The sequence below is a fragment of the Amphiprion ocellaris genome, chromosome 6 (assembly GCF_022539595.1).
Source record: "Amphiprion ocellaris isolate individual 3 ecotype Okinawa chromosome 6, ASM2253959v1, whole genome shotgun sequence".
Taxonomy (NCBI): domain Eukaryota; kingdom Metazoa; phylum Chordata; class Actinopteri; family Pomacentridae; genus Amphiprion; species Amphiprion ocellaris.
In genome coordinates this window covers 23,225,253-23,245,357 of record NC_072771.1, presented here as the reverse complement: position 1 = coordinate 23,245,357, position 20,105 = coordinate 23,225,253, and the positions used below count along the sequence as shown (strand labels likewise).

General features: G+C 39.3%; 1 protein-coding gene across 1 annotated transcript; it reads left to right on the top strand.

Annotated features, from left to right (window-relative positions):
* The first annotated feature begins 3,297 nt into the window (after positions 1-3,297).
* Positions 3,298-19,261, top strand: LOC111576024 (uncharacterized). Its single transcript, XM_023281514.3, has 12 exons — positions 3,298-3,774; positions 3,852-3,921; positions 4,129-4,276; positions 6,217-6,319; positions 6,430-6,695; positions 6,885-6,979; positions 13,863-14,179; positions 14,483-14,543; positions 15,912-16,065; positions 16,439-16,535; positions 17,465-17,721; positions 17,829-19,261. The coding sequence occupies exons 1-12, from the start codon at positions 3,381-3,383 to the stop codon at positions 18,072-18,074; spliced, it is 2,208 nt and encodes a 735-aa protein (XP_023137282.2). The 5' UTR covers positions 3,298-3,380; the 3' UTR covers positions 18,075-19,261.
* The last annotated feature ends 844 nt before the right edge of the window (positions 19,262-20,105 follow it).

Below are 20,105 nucleotides of genomic sequence, written 5' to 3'. Positions count from 1 at the left end.
TTTTCCCTGGTGAAACTTGTGCACAAACCAATATCTATTGTTTCATCCTCACACTGTTTTCATCTGTAAGGTTTTTGTTTTCAGGCCAATACATGCAGATGAGTTGAAATTGTTTGTGGAACTCACAGTATTGAAGAAAAAAAACATTAAAATTCACTTTGATGAAACACAAATCAAAGTCAAATGTTCGGGTGCACCGGAGAACAAATGTGCCACATCAGAATGGGTGAAACCTTTTCAGTATTAAATTCACTGCCACTGCATAGAGAAGCCTGTTGTTTTGACAGCAGTAAATTCATTTCAACTTAAGCCATAAAATTTTTAGAACATTTGGTCAGCCGTCTCTCAGCTGTTTGAAGTTTTTCTAACATAAAATACAATTTGTAAAGATATTAGTGGGTTTTTTTTTTGCTTTCCAAGATAAACTGACCATCAACACGTTTTCATTGCAATTGTTTCTTCGCACATTGGAACTTGCAGCTATGTTTGAACCACAACATATTGAGAATTGTTAATTTATAATTTCACTGTTATTTCTCACCATGACATTGATTTAGAATCTGCAATATCGGACAGGTAGATCAAATAACTTGGGATTATGGGTTAGCTGAAATATGAAAACAGTCCCATCATTAAACACACCTTAACAAAGAAATGTATAATGCAGAAGTAAAGTGGTGATATTTTCTAAACATAATGTAGCTGCATGTCACTATAACACAAAACAAAACATAGCATGCAACTTTTCATGGGAAATACTTCATCACTGAAAGGAAAGTTATTTCAATCGAACTTTCATAACTGACTGAGCAGGTGTGACAAGTTGTTTTATCCCGCAATTATTGACCCGCATAATGGCAGCTTTGGAAGTTTACTGTCTAGACAAAATCAGGACTTTGGGGAGACCTAAAATTTTATTAACATAGCAGAGATCCAACCATGTCGAATGGAAATGTATTATGTCTTTCAGCAACTTTGATACTATTTGTGCGTTTTCTGTTGTGGCGTGCAGTCTGATCACATTGTATATATTTTTCTTGGGTACATGGTTTGGTGCAGTTAAACACGACCCTCGGGCCACAATGTCAGGATTCATTTTTTATTACTAGAGAAAGAAAAGTGAGAAACATGTTCACTCATGTCTTGAGATTTATTGCCTTTAGGCTCCCTAGCTGTTAAATGCTCTTGTAGAAAATGTGAAAGTCACCAGTTTGTCATTGGAATACATTTAGAAGTCAAACTGGAATAAATTACAGGCAGATGACAAATTAGAGGAAAAACCTGAACAGTGAAGAGATCTGGTAGCTTTGTTATGCTGTTGGAAGGGTTTCGTTGGTATGATTTGGGTCCACTTGTCCCTTTAGAGGGAACAGTGACTGTAAATCTACACAGAGTTGTTCAGTGTGATCACCTTTATCCTATCATGAAACATTTCTGTCCTGACGGGAGAGATCACTTCCGTCAGTGCAAAAGGAAAGAGGAAAGCACTCCAGAGGGTTGTTACCACCACCCAGAAGATTACTGGCTGCCTCTCCCCTTCCTGGAAGAACAGGAACTGCTGCCTCAATAAGGCCCAGATCATTTTAAAAGACCCATCCCAACCTGGACACATTCTGCCTTCAGACTAAAAAATCAGTGTAAAAGACTAAAAAACTGTTTTTACCCAAAAGCCATAACTGCACTTAACACTGAAAAACACAAAATGTGTAGTATCAAATGTCTTGTCTACATAGTATGTTGTGTTTTTCTTTTCCTTTTTAAAATCTTTTAAATAATCTAAACTATCAATTTAGAAGCAAATTTCTTTTACTGATTGATTGAATGATTGATTGATAGACTGATTGAATAACATGCTCACATATATACCTCTGACTTGATGCATTTTACTGTTTTGCACTTAAAAGGTTTGCATCCTATTTTGTTGTACATGTACAATGACAAATAAAGCTATTCTATTCTATTCTATTCCGTTTTTTGGCCTTGACAGTCATCAGATCTCATCCCAATACAACATTTATTGGCAGAACGTGTTAGACATTAGTTTCCACCAGCATCTTTAAAACACCAAATGAGGGAATGTCTTTTGAAGTGATGGTGTTCAGCCCTCCAACAGAGTTCCAGAGACTTGGAGAATCGCTGCAAAGCAGCACTGGAGCTGTTCTGGTGACACCTGATGGCCCAACACCTTATAAAGATACTATAAATGTCTATATTTCTACAGGAAACCAAATTTAATGCAGGTCTAAACTGAGCTTACATTTAAAAAGTCAAGATAATTAAATTGTCAAGTACAATGACGACCAAAAGTCTTTAAACATTTGATTTAAGTTTATGAGGACGAGTAGGCCGCAGCCAAACTTAGATTTCTACTGACTGGCTAATTTAAGTAGGCCGTAGGTCGTATGACACATAATGTGGTACAAATCCACCAACTGAAAACCAAGCACAACAGAAAACAGGAGCTTGACTCGCAGAAATAACAAAAGAACAAAGTTAGCACCCTATTTTTCTAAACTGAATCAGGGCATTAGCTTAGCTTCGCAAAATGCAGCTAAAAAATTCTGCAAACTTTTGCGGTATTTTTTTTCTTGTTGAGCCTATAAATATGTTTGTTTTTTGAGTGGCCTTTCCAATCTCACATGAATGGCAAATATCGTGTATGTATCATGGCTTAATGAAGCCGCGAGGAACAACAATGGAAAAGTGATCCATGCCTGAATGACAGGCAAAGATCACTTCAGTTAAACACACTAATGAAGGCAACAATGTTAAGTATCCAACGTCTGAAAAGGACTTTAGTGTCTTAATAAACAAATAAAATCAGTAGTAAAAGATGGTACTTGTTTATGAAATAATCCTCTTGCATTAATTTGATGGAAATGATTGATTTCACAAAAAATGTCATAGCTTATTAGATTAATAAATATATTACATAATTAGTAGGAACCCAATTACCTTACAGTGCATTCCTGTGTGGGTTATTGACAAGGACAGAGGAAGAAAGGAAGCAATACTCAAAGAGGGACTAACCAGTGACAGATGGCCTTTATGATTTAACCACTGGTCTGTAGAGGGGAGTCTCCTCTTACAGCTTTCTGTTAGTGTTGCAGCCTTTAACATCGAAGCGACAAGAAGCAGAATTGATTAATAATATAGTATGAAGTGAGGAAATAACTCACGTATGCTTTGGTCTAGGATTTGTATAGCTGATCTAATCATTTGTATGTAGGATCTGGCTGGACTTGATCAAAGGGATTGACTTGTTATTGGGCCGTGGCTCCTCCCATCAGGGCTGGCCCCAGGATGACTTTGGGAGGCTCTGCGCAAATGTTCCTCGTCTATGGAGTCTGTTTATTGCGCTTTGTCGTTGTCAGCCATTGATGCTTGCTTTCATCACTTTGCACGGACTTTTTGATTGCGAATTTCCAAACTGTTGCTCCTGTCAAACTTATCCGAGCGCTTCTGATTCCTTGTTTTTGTTTCCTCCCCCAAACTCCCTCTCAGCGATGTTTGGCTCGTCGATCAAGAACTTGAGCGTCAGTATTGACAGGCTCAATGAGAGGAACACGTTCTCCAGTGGCGACCAAGTCACAGGACATATCTCCTTCGAGATCACAAAGCAAACGAAGATCACCTCAATAACGGTGGCGTTGTCAGGAGTGGCGCATGTCCACTGGTCCAGCGGAGGAGGAGGAGGAAGAGGGAACAGAAAACACTACTCGGCCATAATGAAGTACTTCAATTACAGAGGCGTGATTTTGCAGGAAAACGGCGGTATGCACTTGTTTGGATCGCAAACGGTTTGATCATTGCCCACTAGAAAGTTCATTGAGGTTGTGTTTTCCTTGCAGCAATCCGTGAGACAACCAAACTGTCCCCCGGCACTCATGTGTATCCGTTTACATGTCAACTCCCACAGGGGTGAGTATGAGCAGCTTCCTGTTTGGGTGCGGTTTTTATTTCTCCCGTGTCTGCTACAGAGACAGCAAATCTGCTTTGATGTGAATGAATGATCATCACCTTTAAGGCGCAAAAGCATGTCACAAGCTGTTTTCTGCGAAGTCGTAATATGTGAGGGTGTTGAATCTGTTTTGTTTCCATTTTGGGGATTCATTTATTTGTTTGCAGAGATTTCCCATCCACTTTCCACGGGCCTCAAGGGAAAATAGTATACACCTTGAAAGTGGACATCTACAGACCCTGGCATTTGTCCAAGAACTTTGAGACAGAGTTGAACTTTGTGCATCACATTGATACCAACCTGCCATACCTGTGGGTAAGTGATGCTCATGAATGACCAGGGCAAAAGATAAAAATTAAAATAAAGCTCAGTCATTGTTAATCTCCAATGTTTTTCCTACTTTATGTTGCAATGTGTGTGATTTTCCACAGCAGACTCCATGAAGCCTCTTCAGTGAGCCGACATGTCCAGTATTAATCACACCTGAGTCATCTTTCACCCATGTTTCATTATGTCTGTTGTGGAAAAGTTCATCTTTGCGATGATGTGATCAAGCACGTTAATTGTGGAATAAGTGTAACCAGGCACAGGAATCTTCTTTGAGATTGATCCTCCAGATTAACCCCAAAGGCCTGGAATGACAGGTTCTATATATTCCTAGTTAAATTTAACAACCTTGGGACACACCAGCTGTGACTCCTTCTAATCCCACAGAGTTCCTGAATACCTACTATATAATGAGTGCACACTGGAAAAGTGACAAAATGGAAGTCAAATCCAGTTCATATGCCTGTACTTTTGAGTGTGCTCTATGTTATTGCATCACCACTCAATACACAAATACAGAGCGGTGAAAAAGTATCATATGTGAAAGGTTCAGATCATCAAGCTCATTTCAGTGTAAGACAAAGATAACCCAATAAAACACAAAATGCAGTTTTTAAATGATGATTTTATTTATTGAAGGAAAAATGCTATCCACCCCATCTTGACCTATGTGAAAAAGCAATTGCCCCCCTAGCTACCAGTCTACCAAATGACTAAATTCATTTGGCAGTTGGGTTCAGTCTCACCAGCTACACTCACATATAATTACTGCCAGGCTTTTTGAATCTAAACATCACTTGACTAGAACCCATCTGTCATTGTGAAGTAGCTAAATGGTCCCAAAAAGCAGCATATGATGCCACGTTCTACAGAGATTCAAGAACAGATGCAAAACAAAGTCACTGGCATTTATCTGTCTGGAAATAGTTACAAAGTCAGTTTTAAAGTTCTGGGACTCCAGAGAACCAGAGTGAGAGACATTATCCACAAATGGAGAAAATATGGAACAGTGGTGAACCTTCCGAGGAGTGGATCAACGACCAACATTTCTCCAAGAGTGAATCAATATCTAGTCCAGGAGGTCACAATAGAACCCAGATGAACATCTATAGGTTGCACACCTCAGTGGCCTTGTTTAAGGTCCATCTACATGATTCTACAATAAGGAAGACGCTGGGTGAAAATGGCATCATGGGAGAGTTGCAAGGTGCAAACCACTACTGACCAAAAAGAACATAAAGGCTGGCATTTGCAAAAAAAAAATAGCTGCATGAGCCCCAAGACTTTGGGATAACATCCTGTGGACTGATGAGTCCAAAGTGGAACTTTTTGGAAAACATGAGTCCTGATACATCTGGTGTAAAGCTAATACAGCATTCCACAGAAGAACGTCATACCAACAGTGAAACATGGTGATGGTAGTGTGATGGTTTGCTTTGCTTCCACAGGACCTGGACAACTTGTTACAAGTGATGGAGCCATGAATTCTGCTCTCTATCAGAAAATCCTCCTGGAGAATATTCACCCATCAGTTCATGACCTAAAGCTCAAGCACACATGGTTTATGCAGTGAGACAGTGACCCAAAGCACACAAATAAGACCACCTCCGAGTGGCTCAAAAAGAACAAAATGAAGGAGTTGGAGTGGCCGAGTCAAAGTTCCATTCTGAATCCAATTAAAATGCTGTGGACGACCTTGAAAGGGCAGTTCATGATTGAAAACCATAGATTATAGCAGTACATACTATCCAACTCTACAATTCATGTATATTTATCACACATAGTTAATATTTAGTTTGGATTTGAGCATTTCTGAGGTGGACTTTTGTCTATATTCTCTATAATCTGGGCCTAAAAAATCAATTGATGATACAAAATGAACACATTAAATCTAATTGTCACTCTGTCACTGTATTGTTTTTCTGCAGGCTCCCCTCTCAGGCACGAACAGCATGACGCTGTGCTGCCTGTGTTGTGCTTCGGGTCCTCTCACAATGACAGCCACTGTAGAGAAGAAGGCCTTCATCCCTGGTATAGTTTTTCCGTCCATGCATCTGTGTAATGAAATAAGGAGGATATTGAAGTTTAGAAAATTTCATTGAAATGACCCCTTCCTGACTCTGTCTTTGTCCTCCCACCAGGTGAAACTGTGAAGATAAATTGCAACATTAGCAATGGTTCGTTTAAAACTGCTACTCCGAAGGCGAGGCTGGAACAGAAGCAGACTTTGTATACCCAGGGAAGGGAACGCCACAGAGAGGTTGTCAAACGCTTTAAATCAGTGTCCGGAGAGCCTGTCGCCGCTCACACCTCTGATGTGCACACTGAGCTAAAGCTCACTATTCCCTCGTCCGCATATCTCACCGTCTCAAATTGCAGCATCTTGGTGGTTGATTACATAATCGAGGTTAGTACCAGAGCTATCAGATGTTGGAAGAAAGCATATATTTGTTTGTAATTCAGTCTGCTGTTCATTGTGGCTTTATGGGGCAAATAAGTCAAAATTGGATTCCCATCTCTTTCTTGCTTTCAGCCTCATAATGGACTTCAGGCATGTTCATCTTGTTTTCTTGCGTTTTCTGTGTGTTTTCTGTAGGTGAGCCTCTGTGTACGAGCTTTTCCTGACATCACTGTACTGGTTCCCATCATCCTTTATGATGGCTCTGCACACACTAATTCCCCACCTTCATCGTGAGCAAATTTCTGAATTTTATCGATTGTTTCTGCTGGGAGAGCCTTACAGGATTTTCTCTGCCTGGGATTGACATTCACCACTAATAACTGAATTTTTTACAGCTCAGTGCAGGTTTTGCTTTGTCTCATTTTCTTATCTTTTGCTTCTCAGGTGGAAAATATATTCTTCCCATTGTCAAATATTATCTCACCTTATTTTATTGTTTACTCCTTGATGTTTTGCATGTGTCAAGGTGTTTTAATACCATTGTACTGATTCACACATAACCCTAATTTGCTTTATTATTGCACCTACAATAGTGCAAATGAATTGAGTGCTGTTGACAGAAAGTAACAGTACCTTAGTTGTACCTTCATATTATCATTCTGCTCACAGGAAAGCTTTTTGGAGAAACAGTGTTGATATTTAGTTTGTTAGCATATTTATCTTGTTAGTGTGTGGGAGATTTACTATCCTTGTAAGCCCCAATGCCCCTTTTCCTTCCATCTCACTTCCCCTTCCCTTCCACCTTGTTCTGTGCATGAGCACAAACTTAAACGTGCACAGGACACGCTGGAATCAATCAGAGTCACTTTGTTTGTTCCCCATTCACAGAGCCGGGGCTGGGTACACAGAACCAACAGGTATAGTGAACCATTTGCTGAAAATGGCAAAAAGTCTTGGATTAGAATCGCATATTGCACCTTTAAACATGGCCCTTCACCATTTATAGCTGGGTTTGACATTTTTTTCATTATCTGTATATGTCTATAAAAAATGTAGATTTAATACATGCAGAATGTCATTACAAATTTGTCATGACAACTGTGTGTTCACTGTACAGAATGAAATTGTTGTTGCATATTATTGTTTTAAAGATGCACACAAAAAGTTTTTAATCTATGTCAGCATATCAGTGTAATGGTAAAAATATTGTTTTAGATGTGTATACAGTATCCACCATAGTGTCTTATTTAAATGCCAAAGAATTCTTCAGGATATTAAATAGAAGCCAAAGACATAACTGCTTTGTGGATGCTGCCTTATAGTATCTTACTGCCATCAGACAAGCTTTCATTAAGCTTAAGCAGGATCATGGTAATAAAGTATTCCATGATCATGACACAGGCAGCCGGGAGAACTGACTGATAGACAGGTACATATCAGAGAAGATTTAGAACTCCTTGTAGATCTAAACGCCAAATTGTCCTGAATTTACATGTTGTCAGATGAGATGTTGTTTCTAAATGGACTGAACAACAGTTCAGTGCTGGATTCATGTTATACTAGATGTAAAGTAACTAAATAACTTGTTGTAGATATAATCTAGTTTTCAGTGTGTTCATTCTGGTACTATACTGAACAACCACTGAATTTTTCACCCTCACACTTCCACTATGATGCCTGAGAGTGTTCGCCAACTAGTATAGTATGACAGCATTGGAAGTAATGTGTGGAATGTGAGAAGCAGCTGAACACAATGGCTTGCAGCTCAGCTACAGTCTGCAGTTGTGAGGTCACGCGAACACGCTCAAGTAGTAAGCATGGGCAGTCTTTGACAGAGTGTTGTACTATGGGTAGGGATGAAGGAAATGTTTTGTGATGTACTTTTGTGAAGTTGAAAATGGTCCATGGCTTTGATGAATTTGCTACAGCCAATAATGCCACATCTGCTGTCCAAACCTTAACGTTGTAAACAATGACGCAGGGATTAAATGTGATGTAACAGTGAGGAAAACACAGCTGTTTCTGATGTTTTGAACAGTAAAGGTTATATATGTACTTTGTCATAGTTGCTGCTTTCTTAAAGATTTAATAAGACCTATGACTACTCTATCAATATATGTAGGTATAGATAAATAGATTCAGCTTGCTTCTCTTTAGCTTTAGCTTTTAGTTATAAAATAAAAATATTTTAGACGTCTGGGAGATTGCCTGACCATACAAAAAGCAAAAACATCAAAATGTTACTGTCATCAGCACTCCTTTTTTTGCCTTCTGCTACATTTTATGAATACAACTCATATTCTTAAACTTAATGCACTATATACAGTATCTAGATAAACAACTTAATTTGCACTCACTGGCCACTTTATTAGGTACACCTGTCCAATTGCTTGTTTCTACAAATAACTTAACGTGATCTAGACAACTTGCTGAAGTTCAAACCAAGCATCAGAATGGAGAAGAAAGTAAATGACTTTAAACATGGCATTGTTGTTGGTCCCACACGGGCTGGTCTGAGTATTTCAGAAACTGATCTACTGGGATTTTCACACACAACCATCTATAGGGTTATGGTCTGAAAAATAGAAAATATCCAGAGAGCGGCAGTTGTGTGGACGACAATGCCTTGTTGATGTGAGAGGTCAGAGGAGAATGGGCAGACTGGTTGGAGACGACAGAAGGGCTATAGTCACTCAAATAGCCAGTTGTTACAACCAAGGAATGCAGAATGTCATCACATTCAGATGGTCAGAACTTGGCGTAAACAACTTGGAAGCGTGGATCCATCCTTCCTTGTATGGTTCAGGCTGGTGGTGGTGTAATAGTGTGGGGGATGTTTTCTTGGCACACTTGGGCCCCTTAGTACCAACTGAACATTGTTCAAAAGCCACAGCTTACCTGAGTATTGTTGCTAACCATGTGGCTACTTCCAGCAGGATAATGTGCCATGTCACAAAGCTCAAATCATCTCAAAATGGTTTCTTGAACATAACAATGACTTCACTGTACTCCAGCAACCTCCATAGTCAACAGATCTCAATCCAATAGAGTACCTTTGGGATGTAGTGGAGCGAGAAAGTTGGCATCATGGATGTGCAACCGACAAATCTGCAGCGACTGTGTGACGCTATCATGTCAATATGAACCAAAATCTCTGAGGATTGTTTCCAACACCTTGTTGAAAGTATGACACAAAGAATTAAGGCAGTTCTGAAGGAAAACGGGGATCTAACCTTTTACCAGCAAGGTGTACCAAATAAAGTGGCCAGTGGGTGTCTGTTGAAACATGGTTCAACCAGAGCCCTGACCTGATCCTAACATCTGCAAAACATTTGTGGATAAGAAAAAAAACGCTATGCTATAAAAAAAAACCTAACAAATAAATCTGAATAAAACGTTACCTTGTACACTTAGAAAAATAAAGGCGCTAATTGGAACCAACCAATGTTATCTTCAGACACACAGTAAGATAAACACACCGTCCGTCGCTGTGATGAGTAGCGTAAACCTCTACAACCTTAAGTTAATTTGTCAATCCAAACTAAAAATCAAGAAGTCACCGAGAGCATTTGACAGCTAGAGACATAGAGCTTTTAAGTCTGATTTTTTAATAGAATTTGCAACATTTTTCAGTCCATTTCATTATAATGTATTTTGGTTTCTGGACTGTTCGTCAGACAGAACAACATATGGCAAGAAGCCTGAAACTGTAAAGAGCATTACTCACTGTTCATGATGATATTTGGATTATTTAATAATACAGTCTGTTCTAATTTCTGGCTAAATTGAGAGGTTCTTCAATTGGTGCTGGTATTTGGGGCAACCAGGGAACCTTCTGAAGAACCAGTAAAGAACCATTATTTTTCTGAGAGTATGTCCTGCTGGACCACATATGATATGTAGAAACATTTGTGCAGCCTAAATAAAACAATCAAAAGATGAAATGAACACTAAACCCCAGATAAATTATCAAGGGATTGTCGCAGGTACTCTGAAGAATTTAATACCAAAAATTTGCACTGTGATATAAATATCATGAAAACAATGATTTGCGATGTTATTTTAAGTGTGTTCTGTATGTTCTTTTTTCCCATCTGAAGTTCATTTCCCCTTTTTAACCTGATGTATTTTTATATTGTATATATTGTACATATTAGAACAAGCAAACTCATGATCCTCGTTAAAATAGTGCCTAATATTAAACGCAACATACTCACTGTGTGGTGTCATCATTCCAAGACCTAAAGAGCTCTTTAGGGCCTTCAGAAAGTGGTTGTGAATGCCTGTTAGTCCAGCAAGTGAATTATAAAGATCTTTAATTATTTAACATAACTCAATGTACTGTGGTGGAATTATCTACAAGTGGTGTTGATTTTAAATGACTGTCAATTTGTCCAGGACTGGCCATTTGCAGCAAATCTAGCCCCAGAGTTAGACCGTTAAATGTAAAAGAAAGTCTCTATGAACCCCAAAGTTTTATTACAGGATCTGCAGGTAGCTATGCAGCTGCTGGTGTCAAAGTGCTGCTGACTGAACAACTGAGAATAATGGCTCTGGACAGATAAATCAAAGATAAAACTGCAGACATGTTTTGAACAACTCAAAGACAATTTTTTCAGGAGAGATTTATAACATCTGTGAAGCAGGGTGGTGGAAATGTTCTGGTTTGGTGTTGCTTTGTTGCCTCAGGGAGTTGACAGCTCTCAGTCCTTGATTCAACTATGAATTCTGCATCATATCAAAGAGCATCTGAAGATTATCTCAGGCTGTCTCAAAGTTGAAACTAATCTACAAGTAGATATTTAAACAGGATAATAACAGAGAGCCCACAAGAATTGGCTCAAATATGGAGGGTTATGTACTGGCCCAGTCATGAAAAAATAAACAGAATTGAATCCCATTGAAATTTTGGATGACTAAAACAGGCAAAACCCCCACAAGCTTCTTGTAGCTGAGATGATTTTGCAGAAGTCTGTCCTCTTATAATGATGGTGACGACAAATATCTATCATGCAAACGGCTGAAGTAATTCAATATGATGCACCATATTCCCTTTTGGCACCATTCAGTAGAGAAATCGCTGCAAATGTGGTAAACTAAATGAAATATTTTTGACTTAATTATGCATCACTGCAAACATCGTCAGCTTAATTTCCTGGAGGAAGGTTGCCTCTTCTTTGTTATTCAGCCGGTGCTCTGTATGTTAATGTTAACTTCAGATGAGTGGCTGATAATAGCTGAGAGCAGCTCCGCACATCGAATCATTTCACCGACTTTTGTCGAGTTTCATTATTGGATTGAAATGAGAGTTCACACTATCTCAGGCTGCTGCTTTCATAATATTGCTGTGTGAAAATGAAAGCGCTATTGTAAATGTTACACATACAAAACTAGTTTACCGTGTTGAAATTAAGCTCCTTTCCAGAGTCAGTTAACACTTTGACATACAATTAATGCCGACAAGCTTCAGCTGCTGCACCTCAGGGTGATTTGTTAATCAGAAATAAGAGGTGGCTTGACTGCTTGAGCAATATATTGTCATCTGTCTGTCTTAAAAGCTGCTATATGTTCGCTTGAAATAATATTATTTGAGGTGTCTCTACCCTCCAGCAAAGACTCCGATTTTTCCTTCACTGCTTTCTTTCTAAACCCAGGTTGCATCACATGTAGACTTTAAAGATTAATGATATCATCGTATGAATATTAGCTTAAGTAAGTGGAATTAAATCTATGTGAGTCATCAGACCTATAAACATGTTGCCTTTGCTGTTTTAGAACTGCATCATGGTTGCAAATGTGTTGCAATCCATCTATTTTCCCACGGGGGGCAGTGCACAGGAGAGAAGAGCAAAGATGCTTCTCTTATTATGTAATATTTTCAAGTACTGTCTGCTGTATGTGTCATATAATTTTAGTTTGGCCTTTATGTGTTTGTTGGGAAACCCTTACCAAGTGTCATTTATCTCTGGTATTGAGCTGTACAAAGTGCTGAGAAACAGAGAATGAACCAGTCAAAGAGGAATTCTCTCAAACCCCTGATTTGTTTGTTGTGAAAATACTCAAACAAGTGCAGCTACAAAACAATGAGGTACGCACATTTATCCTGCCCTTCTGCATTTCAATCAACTTTAGATTTTTACTGAACCAAGCAGATGAAATTACAAGCATAATAATAATAATACATCAGACTTGACTAAATCCACTCTTCCTACTCCCCCCTCTGTCCACTGACTACTTGGTAGAGTCTTACAAGGTAACTGACAGCTGCTGGAGGCCTGTGGCTGCATCGTCATGTGTGCACTCCATGAAAACATGCCTCAGTCAGTTGACATTAAAGAGAAAGTGAGTAGCTGGGCTTACCTTTGAAATAAATACAATAACACAAAGATAATTTCTGGTGTTTTTTTCACCACAGTGAGCACCCACTCAGCACCCACTGTTTCTCACAAAGTTCCACAATCTTGTCAGAAACATCACCACACTTACTTCACATTGTTGTACCAAGAACACCGAGGACATCGCTGTCAGAAGTGCACAAGTAATAAAATCAATGATAGTCAAGTTGTCCAAAGGCTCACACCTGTTCTCAAGACAGCTTTAAGGGCAGTTTGATATCTCCAGGCTAGAGCCTATTAGGCTCATGCTAAATAACCTTTTGGACTATGATAGGCAATATCAATTCATGTCATAGCAGTATGAGTCACTTTTTAGAGCATTAATCTAACATGGCTATAAAAGTGTGTGCTTACTCTTTATTCAGATGTATTTATCACTTTTTAATTTTTTAAAATAGTTTTTACAAACACTAAGATGGTTTTGGTTCAAATGCTGTGCAGATAAAGCTTATTCACTTACTAGGAAAGTCTTATCAGAACAAGAAGATTAAGGATTCCTGCACTGGAAAGAGTCAACAGCACCATGTAGTAGCATATGTGACCAGGCTTTTTGTAAGCAGAGTAAGCATGAGATTGTTCTGTAATCTGCATTCTTTCACCAATAATGCACTGGAAATAAAATTTTATTTTAGTCAATTTTCTTCCTCAAAGCAACATTTTATATTCTTAGATATTTCTTTGTTTAGGATCCACTGGGCTGTTTCTAATTAGGGCCATGCAGTTTAATGATTACCAAAATCATATCTATTTGTGCGCATGGGCGCTTACTCACGTCAAGACATATAAAACCACTGTTCTCATTGTGTCACCTGTACCATTCCTGTCCTTGTCGCTTTGCACAGCGTATAATGTCAACCATTAAGAGCTTTCAAGTTGGGCTTAGTCCCAACGGCAACAGCGGTAATTTAAGAAGTGGTAATGCTATTATGGGACAAATTACATTAGAATTGTCAAAAGAGTGCCAAATAGATTCGCTCATCGTAAAGCTGAAGGGAAAAGCAGAAGTCAAATGGTCGCTGGCAGTACCAACTGTAACATACCACAGCAAAGAGAAGTACTTCAGTGTCAAGCAGTCTATCATCAAGGAGGGCCAGGGTAAGTGACCTGTTTACTCTATATCATTCAGTTTAGAAACCTGCTATTGTGATTAAATTGTGTTTATTTAAAATATAGTTTATTAATGCTATATGCTGTTAAAAAAATCTCTTCCCTTTAAATCTTGTGTCTTAGGGGTATTTAAATTGGTTCTTCAGGGCATTTAATAAACTGTCAATTTTTATATGAGCAGCCATTCTGAGAAGAGATTAATATAGCTGTAAATTAATTTATGATCAGATTTACAAACATTTTTTATAATTAGTGGTGGAAGCCTTGAGTGACTGTTTTAATGCTTTTCAGGCAATAATATTGTTGGCCAGGGTTTCCATGTTTACCCGTTCCCCTTTCAGATTCCAGCACAGTGAGTTGTCTCTAAAAAATGCATTTTAATCAACAATTATCATATTTTAACCACTGGCTTTAAATACACTATATTGCCAAAAGTATTCGCTCACCCATCCAAATAATCAGAATCAGGTGTTCCAATCACTTCCATGGCCACAGGTGTATAAAACCAAGCACCTAGGCATGCAGACTGCTTCTAAAAACATTTGTGAAAGAATGGGTCGCTCTCAGGAGCTCAGTGAATTCCAGCATGGAACTGTGATAGGATGCCACCTGTGCAACAAATCCAGTCGTGACATTTCCTCGCTCCTAAATATTCCACAGTCAAATGTCAGCTGTATTATAAGAAAGTGGAAGTGTGTGGGAATGACAGCAACTCAGCCACCAAGTGGTAGACCACGTAAACTGATGGAGCAGGGTCAGTGGATGCTGAGGCGCATAGTGCCAAGAGGTCGCCAACTTTCTGCAGAGTCAATCACTACAGACCTTCAAATTTCATGTGGCCTTCAGATTAGCTCAAGAACAGTGCTTCAGCTGAGAGCTTCATGGAATGGGTTTCCATGGCCGAGCAGCTGCATCCAAGCCATACATCACCAAGTACAATGCAAAGCGTGGGATGCAGTGGTGTAAAGCACGCTGCCACTGGACTCTAGAGCAGTGGAGACGCGTTCTCTGGAGTGACGAATTGAGCTTCTCCATCTGGCAATCTGATGGATGAGTCTTGGTTTGGCGGTTGCCAGGAGAACCATACTTGTCAGACTGCATTGTGCCAAGTGTAAAGTTTGGTGGAGGGGGGATTATGGTGTGGGCTTGTTTTTCAGGAGCTGGGCTTGGCCCCTTAGTTCCAGTGAAAGGAACTCTGGATGCTTCAGTATACCAAGACATTTTGGACAATTCCATGCTCCCAACTTTGTGGGAACAGTTTGGAGCTGGCCCCTTCCTCTTCCAACATGACTGTGCACCAGTGAACAAAGCAAGGTCCATAAAGACATGGATGACAGAGTCTGGTATGGATGAACTTGACTGGCCTGCACAGAGTCCTGACCTCAACCCAATAGAACACCTTTGGGATGAATTAGAGCGGAGACTGAGAGCCAGGCCTTCTCATCCAACATCAGTGTGTGACCTCACAAATGCAAGAATGGTCAAAAATTCCCATAAACACACTCCTAAACCTTGTGGACAGCCTTCCCAGAAGAGTTGAAGCTGTTATAGCTGCAAAGGGTGGACCGACGTCATATTGAACCCTATGGATTAGGAATGGGATGTCACTTAGGTTCATATGCGAGTCAAGGCAGGTGAGCGAATACTTTTGGCAATATAGTGTATGAACACATTTATGCTGGCTTGTTGTTCCCTAAAAATTATCCTGTCACTCATCCAGTCTGGTTGGCAGCTTACCGTCCTCCTTCCATGGCAAGTCTGGAAACATCTTGTACACACTGGAAGCACATCTGAAGACGTCGAGGGGAATAGGCAGAAAAGCCGTGGCAGAGTTCACCCTTCTCCACAAAAGAAACCCAGATCCAATGCTGATGGTACCTTTCATAATCTACCTTACAATAACCCTTCTACCGCTACCTCTCTACGTCTCTCTTCTGTCCCTCTCAACCCACCGGCCAGCAGGCAGATGGGTCCCCCCACATAAAGAGCCGGGTTCTGCTCAAGGTTTCTTCCCTGTTAAAAGGGTGTTTTTCTTGCCACTGTCGCCTTAGGGCTTGCTCTGGGGGTTCTGTGGGTTCTCTAAAGTGTCTTGAGACAATTTGACCTGTAATTGGTGGCATATAAATAAAATTGAATTGAACTGAACGCACACTCACAATCCGATGCTCAAGATGTCTGCTAACTTGGATGCTGCTAAAACCATGAGAACTAACACAATATGTAACCAATTTGTGATTTTCCTGTCAGTCTCCACAGCAAGGTAACATTGGTAAGAAGATGAAGCTCTTCAACTCAGGAGGAGTAGACATGGATGTAAATATTGAAAAAACGGGCTTCCACCAAGGTAATTTAGAATTTTATGCAATCTAATGTTATTGAAATCTTCCCAAAATTCACAGATTAACCCAACAGTGGGACTGAAATTAAAATAAACTCTTGTCCTGCAGTTGACCATTGTGCAGCTCAAAATATATTTGTTCATGGAACCTTTTAATGGTCTACAGATAAGCCACTAATATATGAGACATCCAGGAAAAACAGTGATAGACATATGATCTACCTCTGTTTTCTATGTTACTTCTTTAAAGCACACCAAGCAATGTCAAAATGTCATTTGTAGGTAAATGTACACCTTTAAGTCTGAAGGTAGACAAAAGTAAAGGTAAAAAGTTAAATTACTTAACATTAAAATGCACATTTTTTCTATATCCAGTACTGATATATTGGTTTGGCTGCTATAGCCTTCCTTGGCTTGGCAAATGGTCAGCAGTTTATCATGAGTAATGTCAGCAAATGTTACTAATTCAAATGAAATGTTAAAGTGATTATTACTGCACTTTCTGAACTGTGATTTTGAAGGCAAATAATGCCAGCTAGCTTTTAGTTATTTTTTGCATGTACTTTGAGTTAAAGTTAGGATTACTGAATTGTGATTTTGGATCCGATTGAAATACCTTTTGCAAAATTACAGTTTTACTTGATAATTAATTGCAGAGACACAAACAATAAAAAAATAAGAGACGAGACGTTGTACACTGAAACATGACAATTAAAGCATTGTGACCCAATGTTGAAGATTTACAGTCAAATAATACAGTGGATTTCATTTGTCATCTGCCTACAACTAATGCAGGTGTGAATTGCAGATTTTAAAATTTTCTTGTACGTATGCACACCTTAAAAGTTCCATATTCTGTACGTAGTACACATTTATTGTGCTTAGGCTTCAGGCTGATAGTACAACTTCTGCATTAAGCATGTTCTGTTTTCCAGGTGAAGGCATCAAGGTGGTGGCCTCCATTCAGAACCAATCATCCTCAGAAGTTAGGCCCAAGTACTGTTTGGATAAGAAATGCAGTTACTTTGCAAAGGGGAAGTGGAAAGTTGAAACAGAAGAAATCCTGAAAGTATGGGGCGAACTCCTCCCACTTCATGCAAATCGGACTGTCACCAAGATCATCACTGTCCCTCCCACCACACCAGCGTCCATCTTAAACTGCAGCATCATCAAAGTAGAGTACAGACTCAGGGTGTGTATCTGTCTTTGTTAAAGTGTGTCACCAGCATGTGTCTGTGTCTGTATGTCAGCAGGGCTGCATGACAGTTACCATATTTACAGACTGTTTCTGCACCACAGGTTTACCTGGATGTTAAGTATGCTTTAGATCCAGAGATCAAGTTCCCCATCGTCATCCTGCCTGCTCTAGGAAGGCCGGAGGAGGTGCAGTTACCTGCCTATCCTGCAGATGGATTTGAAGCATTTCCAAACTCCTCAGTGCCAGGAGGGACCAGCTTCTTACAAAACCCAACAGCCTTTGATGCCTCTGCTCAACCACCACCCTATGGGTCATGGCTGGACCCCTCTTTGACTGATTTTGATTGAAAGTCCTAGAGCACAGGGCTCTGTTTTAATTCACAGTATAGGAACTTCCATGATTAAGTACTGACCAAGTTTGTTGCTTAACCCCTGTTCTCATGATAAATGGCTTGAATGAGAGCACTGCAAAACCTGTCTGTTCTAAACTGCAGAAGAATCTTAGGAGAATAAATAAAGGAAATTGATTGTTTTAGGGGCTAAAAATAGATAACTATACCTTGAAAGTACTCAAAGAGCCACTGATAGAGATGATAAAGTGCATCTTTAATCTGCTGTACATTAAAAGACAGTGTGTCAGGAAATGTAGCTGTGCAGTGTATGTGCAGTTTAGGCTATTTGTGAAATGCTTTGAATCCTGAAGACCCAAGCGAAGTTTCCCTGTCTTGCTTGCTATCTGCTTATTAAAGTGAAAGGTTTTGGCTTTGAATTTGATGGCAACTTGCCTTGCAGCAGAGCACACATTCTTCCCTGTGCTTTCAGATAATGGTGATGTTAACATAGACTTAGATGCATAATTTAATTTTAACTGTGTGAGTTTTGTTTTTAACCTGTGCCATACTGGCATATTCATTTGCCTACATTAGTTCTTGTACTTCTTGTATTACTAATAGTATTTTTTCCATAGGTTTGTTGTGGTTTCGGTACTTTCATTCAAAATTACAATGTATGCTGAATAAATTTTTTCTTTAATGTTACATATCATATGTAATTAAACACATAAACTAAATGCAAGTTTTTCATGCATTTTACCAATTGCCTGATAGTGGAACAGTGTTCATAAATATACTCCTTAAAGCTGGTTCCAGTATTTGTTCTCCTGTCCTCTTGTTTCTGTTTAAATGATGTATTCAGCTTCCACATCCACTGCATGGTGTTTGTTTTACTCCATGATAGAAGTAGTTTTCATGGAAATGCAAATATATTTACAAGTACCTATCAATGAGCATGTAAAGAAAATATCTTTTAGAATTTTCTGTTGAAGTCCTGTGACAAATTCTCTGTTGGATTGAGGTCTGGCTCTGACCCTCTCACACCAAAACATTCACCGTGTTGTCTTTAAATTTTGAGCATTTCCTTGGTGAGGTATTGTTTAAGTTTATCTTATTTTATCTTAAACCATTTCATTGTCACTTTGTCTGTATGTTTCTAGTCATTGTCTTGTTGGAAATAATTAAATCTTCTCCCAACTTGCAGTTTTCTTGCAGACTACATCAGGTTTTCCACCAGTATTTCCCTTAACTGTATTAATTTTGCCATTTACTATTACAAGCCTTCCATGGCCTGCTGCTGAGAAACATTCCCACACTATGATGCTGCCACCACCATGCTTCCTGGTAGCGATGGTGAGTTTGTGATGATATGCAGAGTTTGGTGTCAGCCCGATGGACAAGGAGCTTAATTTTGGGTTCATCAGACCAAAAAACCTTCTTCCAGTTGACTTCAGTCCTCCATATGCCTTGTAGCAAAATCTAGTTGAGATTTAACATGAGCTTTTTCAACAGTAGCTTTCTCTTTGCCGCTCTCCCATAAAGCTTTGACTGATAAATAACTTGGGCAACAGTTGTTGTATGCACAGTCTCTCTCAACCAGCTGCTGAAGCTTATAACTCCATAAGAGGAGTCATCTGTGTCTTGGTGGCCTCCCTCACTGGTCCCTTTCTTGCACTGTCATTCATTGGCTTTCAGAATTGTTTGCTCTAGGCAGATTTATACATGTGCGATGTTCCTTGCATTTTGTAATGAAGGATTTAACTGTAACTGCATTCCAAGGGACATTCAGTGACTTGGAATTCTGCTGGTGTACATCCCATGACTTATGCTTTTCAATAACCTTCTGATGGATTTGCTTGGGTTGCTCTTTTGTCTTCATGGTGTAGTTATAGCCAGGGGTACTGATTCAACAGTGACTGGACTTTCCAGAAAAAGGTGTCTTTATATTACAATTACCTGAGACACATTCACTGCACTCAAATAATCTCTATCTCACTGACTGTGACTTCTAGTCCCAGCTGGCTGCATCTGTGTTGAATTAGGTGAG

Excerpts from the sequence above, each read along its gene's own strand:
- LOC111576024 (XM_023281514.3), top strand. The coding sequence starts at position 3,381 with ATGCTTGCTTTCATCACTTTGCACGGACTTTTTGATTGCGAATTTCCA. Across the intron at positions 3,922-4,128 it reads ACATGTCAACTCCCACAGGG|AGATTTCCCATCCACTTTCC; the intron begins GTGAGTATGAGC and ends ATTTGTTTGCAG. Across the intron at positions 16,066-16,438 it reads ACCCAGATCCAATGCTGATG|TCTCCACAGCAAGGTAACAT; the intron begins GTACCTTTCATA and ends TTTTCCTGTCAG.